Consider the following 27,221-nt stretch of genomic DNA (forward strand, 5'->3'; position numbering starts at 1 on the left):
GGGTTGTATCCACTGTCTGAAAGGCACTCAATGAACGTAACTGACGTGAGGTTAATCCAGTCAATCGCGCACACACACTAGCTGAATATGCAGAGCTAGCGCACAAATATTAACTATTAAGCTAGCTAGTACCTATTCCATTTATGTGGCCTCGTCAAAGATGGAATCTTTGCTATCGTCAATTTATTCCGAGATCAGCATGCAGATGATGTAAGTTAGTGCTTCAAAGTCCCTGTGATAAGGTCAGCGATAAACTGAAGTCCAAACTGAACAGAACTACACTCTTCTTCTACCATTGTCTTAAATATATTTAATGGTCTCGTTGCAAAAGCTAAATTGTTGCAAGGGAACTTTTATTTATTTATTTTATTTAACCCGGGTAGCAAAGATTATAGCAAACACCACTGAAACGGAATTGGTGCTCGCTTGCTTTGCAAATTCAGCTATTGTTGGAAGCCAGCCAATATGAAACAAACTATTAAAATTACAAAAGGTTGCAGCATATGTTGTGTAAATGGTGAACTCATACAGCTGTCAACTCTTGTCATTTTAATCCGTTTCACATTTGCTAGCTACCTTTTAGATCGAAGCCCAAATAGAATGATAAAATATAAGATGATAGAAGCCCATCTCCTACTGTAAATAACCTACACACTGTGTGTGTAGCCAGCCAGCCAGCCAGGTAGAAAAATGGCAGAAAAATAAAAGACGGACATCAGAGTATTTTTCAGTACACCAAAACGCAAAGTAAGAACCCTAGTAGCCTAATATCTCAAAGACTAGTTGATAAAATGTTCATAAGAAAGAAATGAAATTCTAATGGAAATGTTTCACAATGATGTCATTAGGCAGAGCAGGCAACAGATGGCACACAGAGTTGGGGACAGATATGCAGGGACAGACTGGCAGAGACAGGGAGTCTCAGGTAAGTTTGTTGAGTCTTTGTTTGGCAACATGAAAGGTTCTCCATTTTTTTTACTTGTAAAATAGGAACATAATTGGAAAATGCCATGGATACCCCCACTCTCAACTTAAACTGGTGACTGAACTAAGATTTGTTAAAGGAAATGGTATTGCTGTTGTGATTAGTTGTGTAGTTTTCGGTACCGGTAGTTAGGAGTACGGCAAACACCTCATTTCTTTGGTTCCTCAATATACATTTACCATATTACAATGTAGGCTATGTGTTACAGCACTACTTTGGGTGTCCCCCTCAGGAATTGCTCTTGAGAAAATTTCATGTAATTGTCCCCTCCAAAATTGATATCAGATTTTCGCCCCTGCTTTCTAAGGAGTTTTCCCTGGCCACCGTGCTTCTACACCTGCATTGCTTGCTGTTTTGGGGGGTTTTAGGCTGGGTTTCTGTACAGCACTTTGAGACATCAGCTGATGTAAGAAGGGCTTTATAAATACATTTGATTTGCTACTGAGGAGCAGACTGCCTCCCTGCCTGACAGTCAGCAGCAGGTCACAGTGAAATATATATATATATATATATATATATATATATATATATATATATATATATATATATATATATATATATATATATAATATTAAGAGAAATGCCATGGCGGCCGCGGTGCAAGTTTGATATAGCCCACAAACCCCGCAGACCACGACCAATACATTTTCACCCGCGACATCGTTTTCAAAGCAGCCCAATTTGACCGTAAAACACCTCACACACGTCAAAACCGGTTCAGGACCGTCCCAAGGATCGAGAATAGCACTAACCCTTCTCCACTACCTAAAAGTAATACTTCCGGTATCAAAGGTCATTTCCGCTCTCGTTGTGCCATCAAATCTAAACCGTGAACCACGAGAAAAATCTTTACTTACTTCAAGGACACGGTGAAGGAATTATGGTTAGTTTTAATTTTATTTTTAATTTTAAATAACATCTATAGATTTGCATTCGAGTAGTTTACCTGGGGAAAATATTGAGTATATTGCTAGCTAGCCTTGTTTTGAAATTGTTCACGCATGTCAATCAACGTTAGCTAGTTTGCTAACGAAGTGAGTCGTTTTTTTAAACATATGACTTGTCGTAAACCAGCTTCTTATATTACAACATGTTATAATAATGTAAAACCCTATATTTCAGTCTGCGTGTTAATTGACCAGCCATTGTCATCCTGTGTTTTATTCCGAGTTAAAGCTCACTGTAGCCCTATTGTCATAACTCTGTTCCACTTTACATTAGTCACTGGACAAAGGCGTCTCATGTAAGGCGGAAGTTTAGTTAAAAATCCCGAAACTCAATCTGAACATTAAAACGCGTCGCTTGCGGTACGGGGTTTGGAGGCTTAATAAGGACCTTCTCTTTCATTATCAGCGAGAAATATTTAAAAAAAAAAAAGGTTAAATAGATACTCTCACCTTGTTAGTGTTTCCACACGGCCATATATCCATGTTACAGCGCATGGTCCCACATGGCCATATATCCATGTTACAGCGCATGTTCCCACACGGCCATATATCCATGTTACAGCGCATGTTCCCACACGGCCATATATCCATGTTACAGCGCATGTTTCCACACGGCCATATATCCATGTTACAGCGCATGGTCCCACACGGCCATATATCCATGTTACAGCGCATGGTCCCACACGGCCATATATCCATGTTACAGCGCATGGTCCCACACGGCCATATATCCATGTTACAGCGCATGGTCCCACACGGCCATATATCCATGTTACAGCGCATGTTCCCACACGGCCATATATCCATGTTACAGCGCATGGTCCCACACGGCCATATATCCATGTTACAGCGCATGTTCCCACACGGCCATATATCCATGTTACAGCGCATGGTTACATGGGCTGAACACAAGCTAATTCGGTAGAAAGTGTGGTTCCTTTCAGCTTGTGGATCTGTGTGAAACTGCTACAGTATATTTTGAATTTGAAGGATTGCTGATGAAAGATAAAGGCTATAGGTTTCCACAGCCATATGGCAACCGAGGATTATTGACATTTCTGAACCTTCAAACACCGGGTCTACGGTCTAGACTGGACGAGGAGGGAAGGAGATGGGTCCTGGTGTAGTCTACCGTCTAGACTGGACGATGGGTCCTGGTGTAGTCTACCGTCTAGACTGGACGATGGGTCCTGGTGTAGTCTACCGTCTAGACTGGACGATGGGTCCTGGTGTAGTCTACCGTCTAGACTGGACGATGGGTCCTGGTGTAGTCTACCGTCTAGACTGGACGATGGGTCCTGGTGTAGTCTACCGTCTAGACTGGACGATGGGTCCTGGTGTAGTCTACCGTCTAGACTGGACGATGGGTCCTGGTGTAGTCTACCGTCTAGACTGGACGATGGGTCCTGGTGTAGTCTACCGTCTAGACTGGACGATGGGTCCTGGTGTAGTCTACGGTCTAGACTGGATGAGGAGGGAAGTGTAGTCTACCGTCTAGACTGGACGAGGAGGGTAGGAGATGGGGCCTGGTGTAGTCTACTAATGGGAATACACTACGTTTAAATCATTCAGACTTTTGTGTTTATCCTGCAATTTAACTTTGACATAGGGCTATTTTTCATGCTTCTCACTGATAGCCGCAGCTTGACAATCAGCTATTTAATATTTACCATATTACTACAATATAACCAATTAGATTCCAGGAACCTCCTACTGCATTTTCAACCCTTCTGATTAGTCTGATAATACAGCCAACGAAATCAAGTTAATTTATTTTTATTTTTATTTTTCAATATATTTTATTAAGCCAGTTTGATTGGGTGGGCCAGTATTCAATCTGGGCCCTGCGTTGGCATCACCTCTGCTTGCAAGATAATGCTGTACCTGTTTTAGTAGCAATTGTCCCACGTTTGACGGTGTCTGTAATCGGTAGATGGTTCTGATGCAAACTTTGTCGTTTTGCATCTCTGAGCAATGCCCCAAAAGTATAAAATCCAATTGTTTGATGCTACCACCCCCTCCAAATCAAAAACCAAACATGGATTCAAAGTTGTCTCGCTTATTGTACACCTGTTTGCCACTTGTTTGTCTCGCTAATCAGCCTTGCAATTAGGCAACATCCTGCTGCAGATGGGAGGCAGAATGGAGCGGGTACCATTGACACCCGTGATTGGTTTGGACTTGGAGAGGTGATGGTAGCGTCAAACAATTGGAATGTAAACTTGGGCACTGCTTGGTTAACAGGGCTGTGTGTGTTATACTGGTTAACAGGGCTGTGTGTGTTATACTGGTTAACAGGGCTGTGTGTGTTATACTGGTTAACAGGGCTGTGTGTTATACTGGTTAACAGGGCTGTGTGTTATACGGGTTAACAGGGCTGTGTTATACTGTTAACAGGGCTGTGTGTTATACTGGTTTAACAGGGCTGTGTGTTATACTGGTTAACAGGGGCTGGTGTGTGTTATACCTGGTTAACAGGGCTGTGTGTTATACTGGTTAACAGGGCTGTGTGTGTTATACTGGTTAACAGGGTGTGTGTGTTATACTGGTTAACAGGGCTGTGTGTTATACTGGTTAACAGGGCTGTGTGTTATACTGGTTAACAGGGCTGTGTGTTATACTGGTTAACAGGGCTGTGTGTTATACTGGTTAACAGGGCTGTGTTTATACTGGTTAACAGGGCTGTGTGTATACTGGTTAACAGGGCTGTGTGTTATACTGGTTAACAGGGCTGTGTGTTATACTGGTTAACAGGGCTGTGTGTTATACTGGTTAACAGGGCTGTGTGTGTTATACTGGTTAACAGGGCTGTGTGTGTTATACTGGTTAACAGGGCTGTGTGTGTTATACTGGTTAACAGGGCTGTGTGTTATACTGGTTAACAGGGCTGTGTGTTATACTGGTTAACAGGGCTGTGTTTATACTGGTTAACAGGGCTGTGTGTTATACTGGTTAACAGGGCTGTGTGTTATACTGGTTAACAGGGCTGTGTGTGTTATACTGGTTAACAGGGCTGTGTGTGTTATACTGGTTAACAGGGCTGTGTGTTATACTGGTTAACAGGGCTGTGTGTTATACTGGTTAACAGGGCTGTGTGTTATACTGGTTAACAGGGCTGTGTGTGTTATACTGGTTAACAGGGCTGTGTGTTATACTGGTTAACAGGGCTGTGTGTGTTATACCGGTTAACAGGGCTGTGTGTGTTATACTGGTTAACAGGGCTGTGTGTTATACTGGTTAACAGGGCTGTGTGTGATACTGGTTAACAGGGCTGTGTGTGTTATACTGGTTAACAGGGCTGTGTGTTATACTGGTTAACAGGGCTGTGTGTTATACTGGTTAACAGGGCTGTGTGTTATACTGGTTAACAGGGCTGTGGTGTTATACTGGTTAACAGGGCTGTGTGTGTTATACTGGTTAACTGTTAACAGGGCTGTGTGTTTATACTGGTTACAGGGCTGTGTGTGTTATACTGGTTAACAGGCTGTTGTGTGTTATAACTGGTTACAGGGCTGTGTGTTATACTGGTTAACAGGGCTGTGTGTGTTATACTGGTTAACAGGGCTGTGTGTTATACTGGTTAACAGGGCTGTGTGTTATACTGGTTAACGGGGCTGTGTGTTATACTGGTTACAGGGCTGTGGTGTTATACTGGTTAACAGGGCTGTGTGTGTTATACTGGTTAACAGGGCTGTGTGTGTTATACTGGTTAACAGGCCTGGTGTTATACTGGTTAACAGGGCTGTGTGTTATAACTGGTTAACAGGGCTGTTGTGTTATACTGGTTAACAGGGCTGTGTGTTATACTGGTTAACAGGCTGTGTGTTATACTGGTTAACAGGGCTGTGTGTTATACTGGTTAACAGGCTGTGTGTTATACTGTTAACAGGGCGGCTGGGGTGGTATACTGGTAACAGGAGGGCTGTGTTGTTATACTGGTTAACAGGGCTGGTGTGTTGTTATACTGTGTGTTGTTATACTGGTTAACAGGGCTGTGTGTTATACTGGTTAACAGGGCTGTGTGTTTATACTGGTTACAGGGCTGGGGTGTGTTATACTGGTTAACAGGGCTGTGGTTTATACTGGTTAACAGGGCTTGTGTGTTATCTGGTTAACAGGGCTGTGTGTTTATACTGGTTAACAGGGCTGTGTTTTATACTGGTTAACAGGGCTGTGTGTTATACTGGTTAACAGGGCTGTGTGTTATAACTGGTTAACAGGGCGGTGTGTTATACTGGTTAACAGGGCTGTGTGTTTATACTGGGTAACAGGGCTGTGTGTTATACTGGTTAACATGGCTGTGTGTTATACTGGTTAACAGGCTGTGTGTTTATACTGGTTAACAGGGCTGTGTGTTATACTGTTAACAGGGGCTGTGTGTGTTATAGCTGGTTAACAGGGCTGTGTGTTATACTGGTTAACAGGGCTGTGTGTTATACTGGTTAACAGGCTGTGTGTTATACTGGTTAACAGGGCTGTGTGTGTATACTGGTTAACAGGGCTGTGTTTATACTGGTTAACAGGGCTGTGTGTGTTATACTGGTTAACAGGGGCTGTGTGTGTATACTGGTTAACAGGGGCTGTGTGTTATACTGTTTACAGGGCTGTGTGTTATAACTGGTTACAGGGCTGTGTGTTATACTGGTTAACGGGGCTGTGTGTTATACTGGTTAACAGGGCTGTGTGTTATACTGGTTAACAGGGCTGTGTGTGTTATACTGGTTAACAGGGCTGTGTGTTATACTGGTTAACAGGGCTGTGTGTTATACTGGTTAACGGGGCTGTGTGTTATACTGGTTAACAGGGCTGTGTGTTATACTGGTTAACAGGGCTGTGTTATACTGGTTAACAGGGCTGTGTTATACTGGTTAACAGGGCTGTGTGTTATACTGGTTAACAGGGCTGTGTGTTATACTGGTTAACAGGGCTGTGTGTGTTATACTGGTTAACAGGGCTGTGTGTTATACTGGTTAACAGGGCTGTGTGTGTTATACTGGTTAACAGGGCTGTGTGTTATACTGGTTAACAGGGCTGTGTGTGTTATACTGGTTAACAGGGCTGTGTGTTATACTGGTTAACAGGGCTGTGTGTGTTATACTGGTTAACAGGGCTGTGTGTTATACTGGTTAACAGGGCTGTGTGTTATACTGGTTAACGGGGCTGTGTGTTATACTGGTTAACGGGGCTGTGTGTTATACTGGTTAACAGGGCTGTGTGTTATACTGGTTAACAGGGCTGTGTGTTATACTGGTTAACAGGGCTGTGTGTTATACTGGTTAACAGGGCTGTGTGTTATACTGGTTAACAGGGCTGTGTGTTATACTGGTTAACAGGGCTGTGTGTGTTATACTGGTTAACAGGGCTGTGTGTTATACTGGTTAACAGGGCTGTGTGTTATACTGGTTAACAGGGCTGTGTGTTATACTGGTTAACAGGGCTGTGTTGTTATACTGGTTAACAGGGGTGTGTGTGTTATACTGGTTAACAGGGCTGTGTGTGGTATACTGGTTAACAGGGCTGTGTGTGTTATACTGGTTAAAGGGCTGTGTGTTATACTGGTTAACAGGGCTGTGTGTGTTATACTGGTTAACAGGGCTGTGGTGTTATACTGGTTAACAGGGCTGTGTGTGTTATACTGGTTAACGGGGCTGTGTGTGTATACTGTGTTAACTGGTCCGGGGCTGTGTGTTATACTGGTTAACAGGGCTGTGTGTGTTATACTGGTTAACAGGGCTGTGTGTTATACTGGTTAACAGGGCTGTGTGTTATACTGGTTAACAGGGCTGTGTTATACTGGTTAACAGGGCTGTGTGTGTTATACTGGTTAACAGGGCTGTGTGTTATACTGGTTAACAGGGCTGTGTGTTATACTGGTTAACAGGGCGTGTGTGTTATACTGGTTAACAGGGCTGTGTGTTATACTGGTTAACAGGGCTGTGTGTGTTTAGCTGGTTAACAGGGCTGTGTGTGTTATACTGGTTAACAGGGCTGTGTGGTTATACTGGTTAACAGGCTGTGTGTGTATAACTGGTTAACAGGGCTGTGTGTTATAACTGGTTAACAGGGCTGTTGTGGTAGACTGGTTAACAGGGCGTGTGGGTTTAGACTGGTTAACAGGGCTGTGTGTGTTATACTGTTACAGGGCTGTGTGTTATACTGGTTAACAGGGCTGTGTGTTATACTGGTTAACAGGGCTGTGTGTGTTATACTGGTTAACAGGGCTGTGTGTTATACTGGGTTAACAGTGCTGTGTGTTATACTGGGTTAACAGGGCTGTGTGTTATACTGGTTACAGGCTGTGTGTTACTGGTTAACAGGGCTGTTGTTATACTGGTTAACATGGGCTGTGTGTGTTATACTGTTAACAGGGCTGTGTGTTATACTGGTTAACAGGGCTGTGTGTTATACGGGTTAACAGGGCTGTGTGTGTTATACTGGTTAACAGGGGCTGTGGGTGTTATACTGGTTAACGGGCTGTGTGTTATACTGGTTAACAGGGCTTGTGTGTTATACTGGTTAACAGGGCTGGTGTGTGTTATACTGGTTAACAGGGCTGTGTGTGTTATACTGGTTAACAGGGCTGTGTGTTATACTGGTTAACAGGGGTGTGTGTTATACTGGTTAACAGGGCTGTTGTGTTATACTGGTTAACAGGGCTGTGTGTATACTGGTTAACGGGGCTGTGTGTTATACTGGTTAACGGGGCTGTGTGTTATACTGGTTAACAGGGCTGTGTGTTATACTGGTTAACAGGGCTGTGTGTTATACTGGTTAACAGGGCTGGTGTGTTATACTGGTTAACAGGGCTGTGTGTGTTATACTGGTTACAGGGCAGGCTGTGTGTTATACTGGTTAACGGGATGTGTGTGTTATACTGGTTAACAGGGCTGTGTGTTATACTGGTTAACGGGGCTGTGTGTTATACTGGTTAACAGGGCTGTGTGTGTTATACTGGTTAACAGGGCTGTGTGTTATACTGGTTAACAGGGCTGTGTGTTATACTGGTTAACAGGGCTGTGTGTTATACTGGTTAACAGGGCTGTGTTATACTGGTTAACAGGGCTGTGTGTTATACTGGTTAACAGGGCTGTGTGTTTATACTGGTTAACAGGGCTGTGTGTTATACTGGTTAACAGGGCTGTGTGTGTTATACTGGTTAACAGGGCTGTGTGTTATACTGGTTAACAGGGCTGTGTGTGTTATACTGGTTAACAGGGCTGTGTGTGTTATACTGGTTAACAGGGCTGTGTGTTATACTGGTTAACAGGGCTGTGTGTGTTATACTGGTTAACAGGGCTGTGTGTTATACTGGTTAACAGGGCTGTGTGTGTTATACTGGTTAACAGGGCTGTGTGTTATACTGGTTAACAGGGCTGTGTTTATACTGGTTAACAGGGCTGTGTGTTATACTGGTTAACAGGGCTGGTGTGTTTATACTGGTTAACAGGCTGGTTATACTGGTTAACAGGGCTGTGTGTGTTATACTGGTTAACAGGGCTGTGTGTTATACTGGTTAACAGGGCTGTGTGTTATACTGGTTAACAGGGCTGTGTGTGTTATACTGGTTAACAGGGCTGTGTGTTATACTGGTTGACGGGGCTGTGTGTTATACTGGTTAACAGGGCTGTGTGTGTTATACTGGTTAACAGGGCTGTGTGTGTTATACTGGTTAACAGGGCTGTGTGTGTTATACTGGTTAACAGGGCTGTGTGTGTTATACTGGTTAACAGGGCTGTGTTATACTGGTTAACAGGGCTGTGTGTTATACTGGTTAACAGGGCTGTGTGTTATACTGGTTAACAGGGCTGTGTGTGTATACTGGTTAACAGGGCTGTGGTGTGTGTGTATACTGGTTAACAGGGCTGTGTGTTATACTGGTTAACAGGGCTGTGTGTGTTTACTGGTTGCTGTGTGTTATACTGGTTAACAGGGCTGTGTGTTATACTGGTTAACAGGGCTGTGTGTTATACTGGTTAACAGGGCTGTGTGTTTACTGGTTAACAGGGCTGGTGTTATACTGGTGTTGTAACAGGGCTGTGTGTTATACTGGTTAACAGGGCTGTGTGTATACTGGTTAACAGGGCGGGTGTGTGTTATACTGGTTAACGGGGCTGTGTTATACTGGTTAACGGGGCTGTGTTATACTGGTTAACGGGGCTGTGTTATACTGGTTAACGGGGCTGTGTTATACTGGTTAACGGGGCTGGTGTTGTATACTGGTTAACAGGGCTGTGTGTTATACTGGTTAACAGGGCTGTGTGTGTTATACTGGTTAACAGGGCTGTGTGTTATACTGGTTAACAGGGCTGGGTGTATACTGGTTAACAGGGCTGTGTGTTATACTGGTTAACAGGGCTGTGTGGTTATACTGGTTAACAGGGCTGGTGTGTTATACTGGTTAACAGGGCTGTGTTATACTGGTTAACAGGGCTGTGTTTATACTGGTTAACAGGGCTGTGTGTGTTATACGGTTAACAGGGCTGTGTGTTATACTGGTTAACAGGGCTGTGTGTTATACTGGTTAACAGGGCTGTGTGTTATACTGGTTAACAGGGCTGTGTGTTATACTGGTTAACAGGGCTGTGTGTTATACTGGTTAACAGGGCTGTGTGTGTTATACTGGTTAACAGGGCTGTGTGTTATACTGGTTAACAGGGCTGTGTGTTATACTGGTTAACAGGGGGTGTGTTATACTGGTTAACAGGGCTGTGTGTTATACTGGTTAACAGGGCTGTGTGTGTTATACTGGTTAACAGGGCTGTGTGTGTTATACTGGTTAACAGGGCTGTGTGTGTTATACTGGTTAACAGGGCTGTGTGTTATACTGGTTAACAGGGCTGTGTGTTATACTGGTTAACAGGGCTGTGTTATACTGGTTAACAGGGCTGTGTGTGTTATACTGGTTAACAGGGCTGTGTGTTATACTGGTTAACAGGGCTGTGTGTTATACTGGTTAACAGGGCTGTGTGTTATACTGGTTAACAGGGCTGTGTGTTATACTGGTTAACAGGGCTGTGTGTGTTATACTGGTTAACAGGGCTGTGTGTGTTATACTGGTTAACAGGGCTGTGTGTTATACTGGTTAACAGGGCTGTGTGTTATACTGGTTAACAGGGCTGTGTGTTATACTGGTTAACGGGGCTGTGTGTGTTATACCGGTTAACAGGGCTGTGTGTTATACTGGTTAACAGGGCTGTGTGTGTTATACTGGTTAACAGGGCTGTGTGTGTTATACTGGTTAACAGGGCTGTGTGTTATACTGGTTAACAGGGCTGTGTGTTATACTGGTTAACAGGGCTGTGTGTGTTATACTGGTTAACAGGGCTGTGTGTTATACTGGTTAACAGGGCTGTGTGTTATACTGGTTAACAGGGCTGTGTGTGTTATACTGGTTAACAGGGCTGTGTGTGTTATACTGGTTAACAGGGCTGTGTGTTATACTGGTTAACAGGGCTGTGTGTTATACTGGTTAACAGGGCTGTGTGTTATACTGGTTAACAGGGCTGTGTGTTATACTGGTTAACAGGGCTGTGTGTTATACTGGTTAACAGGGCTGTGTGTGTTATACTGGTTAACAGGGCTGTGTGTTATACTGGTTAACAGGGCTGTGTGTTATACTGGTTAACAGGGCTGTGTGTTATACTGGTTAACAGGGCTGTGTGTTATACTGGTTAACAGGGCTGTGTGTGTTTACTGGTTACAGGGGTGTGTGTTATACTGGTTAACAGGGCTGTGTGTTATACTGGTTAACAGGGCTGTGTGTTATACTGGTTAACAGGGCTGTGTGTTATACTGGTTAACAGGGCTGTGTGTGTTATACTGGTTAACAGGGCTGTGTGTTATACTGGTTAACGGGGCTGTGTGTTATACTGGTTAACAGGGCTGTGTGTTATACTGGTTAACAGGGCTGTGTGTGTTATACTGGTTAACAGGGCTGTGTGTTATACTGGTTAACAGGGCTGTGTGTTATACTGGTTAACAGGGCTGTGTGTTTACTGGTTAACAGGGCTGTGTGTTTATACTGGTTAACAGGGCTGTGTGTTATACTGGTTAACAGGGCTGTGTGTTATACTGGTTAACAGGGCTGTGTGTTATACTGGTTAACAGGGCTGTGTGTTATACTGGTTAACAGGGCTGTGTGTGTTATACTGGTTAACAGGGCTGTGTGTTATACTGGTTAACAGGGCTGTGTGTTATACTGGTTAACAGGGCTGTGTGTTATACTGGTTAACAGGGCTGTGTGTTATACTGGTTAACAGGGCTGTGTGTGTTATACTGGTTAACAGGGCTGTGTGTTATACTGGTTAACGGGGCTGTGTGTTATACTGGTTAACAGGGCTGTGTGTTATACTGGTTAACAGGGCTGTGTGTTATACTGGTTAACGGGGCTGTGTGTTATACTGGTTAACAGGGCTGTGTGTTATACTGGTTAACAGGGCTGTGTGTTATACTGGTTAACAGGGCTGTGTGTTATACTGGTTAACAGGGCTGTGTGTGTTATACTGGTTAACAGGGCTGTGTTATACTGGTTAACAGGGCTGTGTGTGTTATACTGGTTAACGGGGCTGTGTGTGTTATACTGGTTAACGGGGCTGTGTGTGTTATACTGGTTAACAGGGCTGTGTGTTATACTGGTTAACAGGGCTGTGTGTTATACTGGTTAACAGGGCTGTGTGTGTTATACTGGTTAACAGGGCTGTGTGTTATACTGGTTAACAGGGCTGTGTGTTTACTGGTTAACAGGGCTGTGTGTTATACTGGTTAACAGGGCTGTGTGTTATACTGGTTAACAGGGCTGTGTGTTATACTGGTTAACAGGGCTGTGTGTTATACTGGTTAACAGGGCTGTGTGTTATACTGGTTAACAGGGCTGTGTGTTATACTGGTTAACAGGGCTGTGTGTTATACTGGTTAACAGGGCTGTGTGTGTTATACTGGTTAACAGGGCTGTGTGTTATACTGGTTAACAGGGCTGTGTGTGTTATACTGGTTAACAGGGCTGTGTGTTATACTGGTTAACAGGGCTGTGTGTTATACCGGTTAACGGGGCTGTGTGTGTTATACCGGTTAACGGGGCTGTGTGTGTTATACTGGTTAACGGGGCTGTGTGTTATACTGGTTAACAGGGCTGTGTGTTATACCGGTTAACGGGGCTGTGTGTTATACCGGTTAACGGGGCTGTGTGTGTTATACCGGTTAACGGGGCTGTGTGTGTTATACCGGTTAACGGGGCTGTGTGTGTTATACTGGTTAACGGGGCTGTGTGTTATACTGGTTAACAGGGCTGTGTGTTATACTGGTTAACAGGGCTGTGTGTTATACTGGTTAACAGGGCTGTGTGTTATACTGGTTAACAGGGCTGTGTGTTATACTGGTTAACAGGGCTGTGTGTTATACTGGTTAACAGGGCTGTGTGTTATACTGGTTAACAGGGCTGTGTGTTATACTGGTTAACAGGGCTGTGTGTTATACTGGTTAACAGGGCTGTGTGTGTTATACTGGTTAACGGGGCTGTGTGTGTTATACTGGTTAACGGGGCTGTGTGTGTTATACTGGTTAACAGGGCTGTGTGTGTTATACTGGTTAACAGGGCTGTGTGTGTTATACTGGTTAACAGGGCTGTGTGTTATACTGGTTAACAGGGCTGTGTGTTTACTGGTTAACAGGGCTGTGTGTGTTATACTGGTTAACAGGGCTGTGTGTGTTATACTGGTTAACAGGGCTGTGTGTGTTATACTGGTTAACAGGGCTGTGTGTTATACTGGTTAACAGGGCTGTGTGTTATACTGGTTAACAGGGCTGTGTGTGTTATACTGGTTAACAGGGCTGTGTGTTATACTGGTTAACAGGGCTGTGTGTTATACTGGTTAACAGGGCTGTGTGTTATACTGGTTAACAGGGCTGTGTGTGTTATACTGGTTAACAGGGCTGTGTGTGTTATACTGGTTAACGGGGCTGTGTGTTATACTGGTTAACGGGGCTGTGTGTTATACTGGTTAACAGGGCTGTGTGTTATACTGGTTAACAGGGCTGTGTGTTATACTGGTTAACGGGGCTGTGTGTGTTATACTGGTTAACAGGGCTGTGTGTTATACTGGTTAACAGGGCTGTGTGTTATACTGGTTAACAGGGCTGTGTGTGTTATACTGGTTAACAGGGCTGTGTGTTATACTGGTTAACAGGGCTGTGTGTTATACTGGTTAACAGGGCTGTGTGTGTTATACTGGTTAACGGGGCTGTGTGTGTTATACTGGTTAACAGGGCTGTGTGTTATACTGGTTAACAGGGCTGTGTGTTATACTGGTTAACAGGGCTGTGTGTTATACTGGTTAACGGGCTGTGTGTTATACTGGTTAACAGGGCTGTGTGTTATACTGGTTAACAGGGCTGTGTTATACTGGTTAACAGGGCTGTGTGTGTTATACTGGTTAACAGGGCTGTGTGTGTTATACTGGTTAACAGGGCTGTGTGTTTATCTGGTTAACAGGGCTGTGTGTTATACTGGTTAACAGGGCTGTGTGTTATACTGGTTAACAGGGCTGTGAGTGTTATACTGGTTAACAGGGCTGTGTGTTATACTGGTTAACAGGGCTGTGTGTTATACTGGTTAACAGGGCTGTGTGTTATACTGGTTAACAGGGCTGTGTGTTATACTGGTTAACAGGGCTGTGTGTGTTATACTGGTTAACAGGGCTGTGTGTGTTTACTGGTTACATGGCTGTGTGTGTTATACTGGTTAACAGGCTGTGTGTTATACTGGTTAACAGGGCTGTGTGTTATACTGGTTAACAGGGCTGTGTGTTATACTGGTTAACAGGGCTGTGTGTTATACTGGTTAACAGGGCTGTGTGTTATACTGGTTAACGGGGCTGTGTGTTATACTGGTTAACGGGGCTGTGTGTTATACTGGTTAACGGGGCTGTGTGTTATACTGGTTAACGGGGCTGTGTGTTATACTGGTTAACGGGGCTGTGTGTTATACTGGTTAACAGGGCTGTGTGTGTTATACTGGTTAACAGGGCTGTGTGTGTTATACTGGTTAACAGGGCTGTGTGTGTTATACTGGTTAACGGGGCTGTGTGTTATACTGGTTAACGGGGCTGTGTGTGTTATACTGGTTAACAGGGCTGTGTGTTATACTGGTTAACAGGGCTGTGTGTTATACTGGTTAACAGGGCTGTGTGTTATACTGGTTAACAGGGCTGTGTGTTATACTGGTTAACAGGGCTGTGTGTGTTATACTGGTTAACAGGGCTGTGTGTGTTATACTGGTTAACAGGGCTGTGTGTTATACTGGTTAACAGGGCTGTGTGTTATACTGGTTAACAGGGCTGTGTGTTATACTGGTTAACAGGGCTGTGTGTTATACTGGTTAACAGGGCTGTGTGTTATACTGGTTAACAGGGCTGTGTGTTATACTGGTTAACAGGGCTGTGTGTTATACTGGTTAACAGGGCTGTGTGTTATACTGGTTAACAGGGCTGTGTGTTATACTGGTTAACAGGGCTGTGTTTATACTGGTTAACAGGGCTGTGTGTTATACTGGTTAACAGGGCTGTGTGTGTTATACTGGTTAACAGGCTGTGTGTTATACTGGTTAACAGGGCTGTGTGTTATACTGGTTAACAGGGCTGTGTGTGTTATACTGGTTAACAGGGCTGTGTGTGTTATACTGGTTAACAGGGCTGTGTGTGTTATACTGGTTAACGGGGCTGTGTGTTATACTGGTTAACAGGGCTGTGTGTTATACTGGTTAACAGGCTGTGTGTGTTATACTGGTTAACAGGGCTGTGTGTGTTATACTGGTTAACAGGGCTGTGTGTTATACTGGTTAACAGGGCTGTGTGTGTTATACTGGTTAACAGGGCTGTGTGTGTTATACTGGTTAACAGGGCTGTGTGTTATACTACTGTTAACAGGGCTGTGTGTGTTATACTGGTTAACAGGGCTGTGTGTGTTATACTGGTTACAGGGCGGTGTGTTATACTGGTTAACAGGGCTGTGTGTTATACTGGTTAACAGGGCTGTGTGTTATACTGGTTAACGGGGCTGTGTGTTATACTGGTTACAGGGCTGTGTGTTATACTGGTTAACAGGGCTGTGTGTGTTATACTGGTTAACAGGGCTGTGTGTTATACTGGTTAACAGGGCTGTGTGTTATACCGGTTAACAGGGCTGTGTGTGTTATACCGGTTAACGGGGCTGTGTGTGTTATACCGGTTAACAGGGCTGTGTGTGTTATACCGGTTAACGGGGCTGTGTGTTATACTGGTTAACGGGGCTGTGTGTTATACTGGTTAACAGGGCTGTGTGTTATACTGGTTAACAGGGCTGTGTGTTATACTGGTTAACAGGGCTGTGTGTTATACTGGTTAACAGGCTGTGTGTGTTATACTGGTTAACAGGGCTGTGTGTTATACTGGTTAACAGGGCTGTGTGTGTTATACTGGTTAACAGGGCTGTGTGTTATACTGGTTAACAGGGCTGTGTGTGTTATACTGGTTAACAGGGCTGTGTGTTATACTGGTTAACAGGGCGTGTGTTATACTGGTTAACGGGGCTGTGTGTGTTATACTGGTTAACAGGCTGTGTTTATACTGGTTAACAGGGCTGTGTGTTATACTGGTTAACAGGGCTGTGTGTGTTATACTGGTTAACAGGGCTGTGTGTTATACTGGTTAACAGGGCTGTGTGTGTTATACTGGTTAACAGGTGTGTGTTATACTGGTTAACGGGGCTGTGTGTGTTATACTGGTTAACGGGGCTGTGTGTTATACTGGTTAACAGGGCTGTGTGTTATACTGGTTAACAGGGCTGTGTGTTATACTGGTTAACGGGGCTGTGTGTTATACAGGTTAACAGGGCTGTGTGTTATACTGGTTAACAGGGCTGTGTGTTATACTGGTTAACAGGGCTGTGTGTGTTATACTGGTTAACAGGGCTGTGTGTGTTATACTGGTTAACAGGGCTGTGTGTTATACTGGTTAACAGGGCTGTGTGTTATACTGGTTAACAGGGCTGTGTGTTATACTGGTTAACAGGGCTGTGTGTGTTATACTGGTTAACAGGGCTGTGTGTTTATACTGGTTAACAGGGCTGTGTGTTATACTGGTTAACAGGGCTGTGTGTGTTATACTGGTTAACAGGGCTGTGTGTGTTATACTGGTTAACAGGGCTGTGTGTGTTATACTGGTTAACAGGGCTGTGTGTGTTATACTGGTTAACAGGGCTGTGTGTTATACTGGTTAACAGGGCTGTGTGTTATACTGGTTAACAGGGCTGTGTGTTATACTGGTTAACAGGGCTGTGTGTTATACTGGTTAACAGGGCTGTGTGTGTTATACTGGTTAACGGGGCTGTGTGTGTTATACTGGTTAACGGGGCTGTGTGTTATACTGGTTAACAGGGCTGTGTGTTATACTGGTTAACGGGGCTGTGTGTGTTATACTGGTTAACAGGGCTGTGTGTTATACTGGTTAACAGGGCTGTGTGTGTTATACTGGTTAACAGGGCTGTGTGTGTTATACTGGTTAACAGGGCTGTGTGTGTTATACTGGTTAACGGGGCTGTGTGTTATACTGGTTAACGTGGCTGTGTGTGTTATACTGGTTAACAGGGCTGTGTGTGTTATACTGGTTAACAGGGCTGTGTGTTATACTGGTTAACAGGGCTGTGTGTGTTATACTGGTTAACAGGGCTGTTGTGTTATACTGGTTAACAGGGCTGTGTGTTATACTGGTTAACAGGGCTGTGTGTTATACTGGTTAACAGGGCTGTGTGTTATACTGGTTAACAGGGCTGTGTGTTCTTACTGGTTAACGGGGCGTGTGTGTTATACTGGTTAACAGGGCTGTGTGTGTATACTGGTTAACAGGGCTGTGTGTTATACTGGTTAACAGGGCGTGTGTTTATACTGGTTAACAGGGCTGTGTGTGTTATACTGGTTAACAGGGCTGTGTGGTTATACTGGTTAACAGGGCTGTGTGTTATACTGGTTAACAGGGCTGTGTGTTATACTGGTTGACGGGGCTGTTTGGTATGGTTATACTGGTTAACCGGGCTGTGTGTTTATACTGGGTTAACAGGGCTGATGTGTGTGTTGCTGTGGTGTTATACTGGCTTAACAGGGCTGTGTGTCGTGTTATACTGGTTAACAGGGCTGCTGTGTTATACTGGTTAACGGGGTCTGTGTGTTATAACTGGTCTACACAACGGGGATGTGTGTTTATACTGGTTAACAGGGCTGTGTGTGTTATACCGGGTTAACGGGGCTGTGTGTGTTATACCGGTTAACGGGGCTGTGTGTGTTATACCGGTTAACGGGGCTGTGTGTGTTATACCGGTTAACGGGGCTGTGTGTGTTATACCGGTTAACGGGGCTGTGTGTGTTATACTGGTTAACCTGGTATTTTAGTTGTATTAATCTTATTGAAAGTGAAAAGTTGGTTTGAAAACTGACATGATTATGTTCTGTCGTTGTTGCAGTCTCATACGATCCTGTTGGTCCAGCCTACCAAGAGGCCAGAGGGACGGACATATGCTGACTACGAGTCAATCAACGAGTGCATGGAAGGTAAATTGACTGGAGAGATACCTACTGTAGGTTTACATCTATCTAGCCCAGGGCTCTACAACCCTGTTCCTGGAGAGATACCTACTGTAGGTTTACATCTATCTAGTCCAGGGCTCTCCAACCCTGTTCCTGGAGAGATACCTACTGTAGGTTTACATCTATCTAGTCCAGGGCTCTCCAACCCTGTTCCTGGAGAGATACCTACTGTAGGTTTACATCTATCTAGTCCAGGGCTCTCCAACCCTGTTCCTGGAGAGATACCTACTGTAGGTTTACATCTATCTAGTCCAGGGCTCTCCAACCCTGTTCCTGGAGAGATACCTACTGTAGGTTTACATCTATCTAGTCCAGGGCTCTCCAACCCTGTTCCTGGAGAGATACCTACTGTAGGTTCACATCTATCTAGTCCAGGGCTCTCCAACCCTGTTCCTGGAGAGATACCTACTGTAGGTTTACATCTATCTAGTCCAGGGCTCTCCAACCCTGTTCCTGGAGAGATACCTACTGTAGGTTTACATCTATCTAGTCCAGGGCTCTCCAACCCTGTTCCTGGAGAGATACCTACTGCAGGTTTACATCTATCTAGTCCAGGGCTCTCCAACCCTGTTCCTGGAGAGATACCTACTGTAGGTTTACATCTATCTAGTCCAGGGCTCTCCAACCCTGTTCCTGGAGAGATACCTACTGTAGGTTTACATCTATCTAGTCCAGGGCTCTCCAACCCTGTTCCTGGAGAGATACCTACTGTAGGTTTACATCTATCTAGTCCAGGGCTCTCCAACCCTGTTCCTGGAGAGATACCTACTGTAGGTTTACATCTATCTAGTCCAGGGCTCTCCAACCCTCTCCAGGAACAGGGTTGGATGAACCTATAGGAGGGCAGCTCTCCAGGAACAGGGTTGGAGTGAACCTATAGGAGGGTAGCTCTCCAGGAACAGGGTTGGAGTGAACCTATAGGAGGGTAGCTCTCCAGGAACAGGGTTGGAGTGAACCTATAGGAGGGTAGCTCTCCAGGAACAGGGTTGGAGTGAACCTATAGGAGGGTAGCTCTCCAGGAACAGGGTTGGAGTGAACCTATAGGAGGGTAGCTCTCCAGGAACAGGGTTGGAGTGAACCTATAGGAGGGTAGCTCTCCAGGAACAGGGTTGGAGTGAACCTATAGGAGGGTAGCTCTCCAGTAACAGGGTTGGAGTGAACCTATAGGAGGGTAGCTCTCCAGGAACAGGGTTGGAGTGAACCTATAGGAGGGTAGCTCTCCAGGAACAGGGTTGGAGTGAACCTATAGGAGGGTAGCTCTCCAGGAACAGGGTTGGAGTGAACCTATAGGAGGGTAGCTCTCCAGGAACAGGGTTGGAGTGAACCTATAGGAGGGTAGCTCTCCAGGAACAGGGTTGGAGTGAACCTATAGGAGGGGAGCTCTCCAGGAACAGGGTTGGAGTGAACCTATAGGAGGGTAGCTCTCCAGGAACAGGGTTGAGAGCTCCGCCCCATAGGCTAAATGCCCAGTTCTTGTCCCAGTTGAATGCTTAGCGGGGCCTGATCTTAAAGGAGTGGTTTACTACTTCAGCTGGAATAGACTTCCTTATTGTGCACTGTGGAGTAACCAAAAAGGCTAACAATCCTCTTTTTAATGGCGTTGCAATACACGCTGTGTGCAATACATAAAATGACCTAATCATTTTCTCAATTATGCCTAGGCCTGTTTTATCATTTGTGGTGAGTTTTGATACCTGTGACAGATTGCACCTAATGTCTGACTCTCCTTCCAGGTGTGTGTAAGATGTACGAGGAACACCTAAAGAGAATGAACCCAAACACACCGTCCATCACGTATGACATCAGTCAGCTGTTTGACTTCATCCATGACCTGGCTGACCTTAGCTGCTTGGTGTAAGTCAAAACCGCAGTACATTTTCACACGGATTTCGCTTTGTGTCTGGATTTTCTAATTTTTTCCCCTGAAGTAAACAATCCATGTCAAAGATTTCAAAGCCTAAGTTGATGTATGCATTTGGGTGGAGTGGGACTTTCCACCACGGCAGCGTAGCCTAGTGGTTTGAGGAGGCAGGTAGCCTAGTGGTTAGAGCGTTGGGCCAGTAACCGAAAGGTTGCTAGATTGAATCCCCGAGCTGACAAGGTAAAAAATCTGTCGTTCTGCCCCCTGAACAAGGCAGTATCCACTGTTCCCCGGTAGGCCGTCATTGAAAATAAGAATTTGTTCTTACCGGACTTGCCTCGTTAAATAAAATAATGTGGATGCTACCATGATTACAGATAAACCTAAAGGAATCATCCTCACCATCACCAATAACAGGGGAGGTTAGCATGTCTTGGGGGTATAATCTCTCACCATTACCAATAGCATGTCTTGGGGGTATAATCTAACCTCTCACCATTACCAATAACAGGGGAGGTTAGCATGTCTTGGAGGTATAATCTCTCACCATTACCAATAACAGGGGAGGTTAGCATGTCTTGGGGGTATAATCTCTCACCATTACCAATAACAGGGGAGGTTAGCATGTCTTGGGGGTATAATCTCTAACCTCTCACCATTACCAATAACAGGGGAGGTTAGCATGTCTTGGGGGTATAATCTCTAACCTCTCACCATTACCAATAACAGGGGAGGTTAGCATGTTTTGGGGGTATAATCTAATCTCTCACCATTACCAATAACAGGGGAGGTTAGCATGTCTAACCAGTCGCTACCACTACTATAACCAGACACTACCACTACTATAACCAGTCACTATCACTACTATAACCAGTCACTATCACTACTATAACCAGTCACTATCACTACTATAACCAGACGCTACCACTACTATAACCAGACACTACCACTACTATAACCAGTCACTACCATTACTATAACCAGTCACTACCACTACTATAACCAGTCACTACCACTACTATAACCAGTCACTACCACTACTATAACCAGTCACTACCACTAATGTCACTAAACCATCACTACATACTATAACCAGTCACTACCACTACTATAACCAGTCACTACCATTACTACTGTAGACACTACCACTACTACAACCAGTCACTACCACTACTACAACCAGTCACTACCACTACTACAACCAGTCACTACCACTACTACAACCAGTCACTACCACTACTATACTATAACCAGTCACTACCACTACTATAACTATAACCAGTCACTACCACTACTATAACCAGTCACTACCACTACTATAACCAGTCACTACCACTACTATAACCAGTCGCTACCACTACTATAACCAGTCGCTACCACTACTATAACCAGTCACAACCACTACTATAACCAGTCACTACCACTACTATAACCAGTCACTACCACTACTATACCAGTCACTACCACTACTATAACTATAACTAGTCACCATACCTCACTAACTATACCAGTCACTACCACTACTATAACCAGTCCACTAACCACTACTATAACCAGTCACTACCACTACTATAACCAGTCACTACCATTACTATAACCAGTCACTACCACTACTATAACCAGTCACTACCACTACTATAACCAGTCACTACCACTACTATAACCAGTCACTACCACTACTATAACCAGTCACTACCACTACTATAACCAGTCACTACCACTACTATAACCAGTCGCTACCACTACTATAACCAGTCGCTACCACTACTATAACCAGTCACTACCACTACTATAACCAGTCACTACCATTACTACTGTAGACACTACCACTACTATAACCAGTCACTACCACTACTACAACCAGTCACTACCACTACTATAACTATAACCAGTCACTACCACTACTATAACTATAACCAGTCACTACCACTACTATAACTATAACCAGTCACTACCACTACTATAACCATTCACTATCACTACTATAACCAGTCACTACCACTACTATAACCAGTCACTACCACTACTATAACCAGTCACTACCACTACTATAACCAGTCACTACCACTACTATAACCAGTCACTACCACTACTATAACCAGTCACTACCACTACTATAACCAGTCACTACCACTACTATAACCAGTCACTACCACTACTATAACCAGTCACTACCACTACTATAACCAGTCACTACCACTACTATAACCAGTCACTACCATTACTATAACCAGACACTACCACTACTATAACCAGTCACTACCACTACTATAACCAGTCACTACCACTACTATAACCAGTCACTACCACTACTATAACTATAACCAGTCACTACCACAACCAGTCACTACCACTACTATAACTATAACCAGTCACTACCACTACTACAACCAGTCACTACCACTACTATAACCAGTCACTACCACTACTATAACTATAACCAGTCACTACCACTACTATAACCAGTCACTACCACTACTATAACCAGTCACTACCACTACTATAACCAGTCACTACCATTACTATAACCAGTCACTACCACTACTATAACCAGTCACTACCACTACTATAACCAGTCACTACCACTACTATAACCAGTCACTATCACTACTATAACCAGTCACTACCAGTACTATAACCAGTCACTAACACTACTATAACCAGTCACTACCACTACTATAACCAGTCACTATCACTACTATAACCAGTCGCTACCACTACTATAACCAGACGCTACCACTACTATAACCAGACGCTACCACTACTATAACCAGTCACTACCACTACTATAACCAGTCACTACCACTACTATAACCAGTCACTACCACTACTATAACCAGTCACTACCACTACTTTAACCAGTCACTACCACTACTATAACCAGTCACTACCACTACTTTAACCAGTCACTACCATTACTACTGTAGACACTACCACTACTACAACCAGTCACTACCACTACTATAACTATAACCAGTCACTACCACTACTATAAACTATAACCAGTCACTACCACTACTATAACCAGTCACTACCACTACTATAACCAGTCACTACCACTACTATAACCAGGCACTACCACTACTATAACCAGTCACTACCACAACCATCACTACCACTATAACCAGACACTACCACTACTATAACTATAACCAGTCACTACACTACAACCAGTCACTACCACTACTATAACAGTCACTACCACTACTATAACTATAACCAGTCACTACCACTACTACAACCAGTCACTACCACTACTATAACCAGTCACTACCACTACTATAACCAGTCACTACCACTACTATAACTATAACCAGTCACTACCACTACTATAACCAGTCACTACCACTACTATAACCAGACACTACCACTACTATAACCAGTCACTATCACTACTATAACCAGTCACTACCACTACTATAACCAGACGCTACCACTACTATAACCAGTCACTACCACTACTATAACCAGTCACTACCACTACTATAACCAGTCACTACCACTACTATAACTATAACCAGTCACTACCACTACTATAAACCAGTCAATACCATACTATAACCAGTCTCACTACCACTACTATTAACAGTCACTACCACTACTATAACCAGTCACTACCACTACTATAACCAGTCACTACCACTACTATAACTATAACCAGTCACTACCACTACTATAACCAGTCACTACCACTACTATAACCAGTCACTACCATTACTACTGTAGACACTACCACTACTATAACCAGTCACTACCATTACTATAACTATAACCAGTCACTACCACTACTATAACTACAACCAGTCACTACCACTACTACAACCAGTCACTACCACTACTATAACTATAACCAGTCACTACCACTACTATAACCAGTCACTACCACTACTTTAACCAGTCACTACCATTACTACTTTAGACACTACCACTACTACAACCAGTCACTACCACTACTATAACTATAACCAGTCACTACCACTACTATAACTATAACCAGTCACTACCACTACTATAACCAGTCACTACCACTACTATAACCAGTCACTACCACTACTATAACCAGTCGCTACCACTACTATAACCAGTCGCTACCACTACTATAACCAGTCGCTACCACTACTATAACCAGTCGCTACCACTACTATAACCAGTCGCTACCACTACTATAACCAGTCGCTACCACTACTATAACCAGTCGCTACCACTACTATAACCAGTCGCTACCACTACTATAACCAGTCGCTACCACTACTATAACCAGACACTACCACTACTATAACCAGTCACTATCACTACTATAACCAGTCACTATCACTACTATAACCAGTCGCTATCACTACTATAACCAGACACTACCACTACTATAACCAGACACTACCACTACTATAACCAGTCACTACCACTACTATAACCAGTCACTACCACTACTATAACCAGTCACTACCACTACTATAACCAGTCACTACCACTACTATAACAGTCACTACCACTACTATAACCAGTCACTACCACTACTATAACCAGTCACTACCACTACTATAACCAGTCACTACCACTACTATAACCAGTCACTACCACTACTATAACCAGTCGCTACCACTACTATAACCAGTCGCTACCACTACTATAACCAGTCACTACCACTACTATAACCAGTCACTACCACTACTATAACCAGTCACTACCACTACTATAACTATAACTAGTCACTACCACTACTATATCCAGTCACTACCACTACTATACCAGTCACTACCACTACTATAACCAGTCACTACCACTACTATAACCAGTCACTACCACTACTATAACCAGTCACTACCACTACTATAACCAGTCACTACCACTACTATAACCAGTCACTACCACTACTATAACCAGTCACTACCACTACTATAACCAGTCACTACCACTACTATAACCAGTCACTACCACTACTATAACCAGTCACTACCACTACTATAACCAGTCGCTACCACTACTATAACCAGTCGCTACCACTACTATAACCAGTCGCTACCACTACTATAACCAGTCGCTACCACTACTATAACCAGTCGCTACCACTACTATAACCAGTCGCTACCACTACTATACCAGCGCTACCACTACTATAACCAGTCGCTACCACTACTATAACCAGTCACTACCACTACTATAACCAGTCACTACCATTACTACTGTAGACACCACCACTACTATAACCAGTCACTACCACTACTATAACCAGTCACTACCACTACTATAACCAGTCACTACCACTACTATAACTATAACCAGACACTACCACTACTATAACCAGTCACTACCACTACTATAACCAGTCACTACCACTACTATAACCAGTCACTACCACTACTATAACCAGTCACTACCACTACTATAACCAGTCACTACCACTACTATAACTATAACCAGTCACTACCACTACTATAACCAGTCACTACCATTACTACTGTAGACACCACCACTACTATAACCAGTCACTACCACTACTATAACCAGTCACTACCACTACTATAACTATAACCAGTCACTACCACTACTATAACCAGTCACTACCATTACTACTGTAGACACCACCACTACTATAACCAGTCACTACCACTACTATAACCAGTCACTACCACTACTATAACCAGTCACTACCACTACTATAACCAGTCACTACCACTACTATAACCAGTCACTACCACTACTATAACCAGTCACTACCACTTCTATTACCAGTCACTACCACTACTATAACTGTCTCCTCTAGGTACCGTGCGGACTCAGACGTACCAGCCCATGTTTTAATATATTGTTCCGTCTGTCTCCTCTAGGTACCAGCCCATGTTTTAATATATCGTTCCGTCTGTCTCCTCAAGGTACCAGCCCATGTTTTAATATATCGTTCCGTCTGTCTCCTCTAGGTACCGTGCGGACTCACAGACGTACCAGCCGTACAACAAGGACTGGATCAAGGAGAAGATTTACGTGCTGCTGCGGCGCCAGGCCCAACAGGCTGGGAAATGAGACTAAAGCCCAGTTTCAGAATGACTACATTGCAGACGCCTGATCTCACAACAACCTGGATAGGTGTTTTAACAGGTCTGCTAAGCACATCTTATGAGATAGCAATCCATTGCCCAACCATTGGGTGGATGCAACATCTGCAATGTAGGCTGCCTGGAACGCGACCGATCTATGACATCAGAGGTTATTACGGTGGGGTCAGGGTTTTTGGGGGGGGGGGGTTGTGTAGGGTGAATTTGCCCCTAGATGCTTGGGTCAGTTTTTTGCGTTTTTCCCTACTAATGGTTTATTTTTGGAGTGGGGAAACTGATCTTAGATCTGTACTTAGGGGAACCTTCACTCTGGAGCATTTGGAAAGGAAGGGTTGAATGATGCTATGAATCAGGATATTTTATCTTTTAGTTTAACGGAGAGGTTTTCTAGAGGGAGGGGGTAAGGCAGCTTACATTTTGTTAAAAATGTTTGTATTTAAAGAAAATTCCCCCTATTTTAAAAAGATGTCTTATGTCTTTTACTTTAAAATAAAAAATGATTATTTGTTACTGTTTATGGTTTTTCTACACTGAGTGAACAAAACATTAGGAACACCTGCTCTTTCTATGCTATAGACTGACCAGGTGAATCCTATGATCTCTTATTAATGTCACTTGTTAAATCCACTTCATTCAGTGTAGATGAAGCGGAGGAGACCGGTTAATAAAGAAGGATTTTTTTAAGCCTTGACATGGATTGTGTACGTGTGTCATTCAGAGGGTGAATGGGCAAGACAAAATATTGAAGTGCCTTTGAACGGGGGTATGG

General features: G+C 43.8%; 1 protein-coding gene across 1 annotated transcript; it reads left to right on the forward strand.

The window, feature by feature from the left end:
• Positions 1-1,752: 1,752 nt before the first annotated feature.
• LOC115173029 (enhancer of rudimentary homolog) lies at positions 1,753-26,967 on the forward strand. The gene is made up of 4 exons (XM_029731001.1): positions 1,753-1,868; positions 18,418-18,505; positions 20,275-20,395; positions 26,318-26,967. Exons 1-4 carry the CDS (start codon positions 1,866-1,868, stop codon positions 26,418-26,420), a joined length of 315 nt encoding a protein of 104 aa, XP_029586861.1. The 5' UTR covers positions 1,753-1,865; the 3' UTR covers positions 26,421-26,967.
• The last annotated feature ends 254 nt before the right edge of the window (positions 26,968-27,221 follow it).

This window comes from Salmo trutta, chromosome 33 (genome assembly GCF_901001165.1).
Source record: "Salmo trutta chromosome 33, fSalTru1.1, whole genome shotgun sequence".
NCBI lineage: Eukaryota > Metazoa > Chordata > Actinopteri > Salmoniformes > Salmonidae > Salmo > Salmo trutta.

Coding starts and splice junctions, on each gene's coding strand:
- LOC115173029 (XM_029731001.1), top strand. Junction 18,506..20,274: donor AATCAACGAGTGCATGGAAG/GTAAATTGACTG, acceptor CTCTCCTTCCAG/GTGTGTGTAAGATGTACGAG. Junction 20,396..26,317: donor GCTGACCTTAGCTGCTTGGT/GTAAGTCAAAAC, acceptor TGTCTCCTCTAG/GTACCGTGCGGACTCACAGA.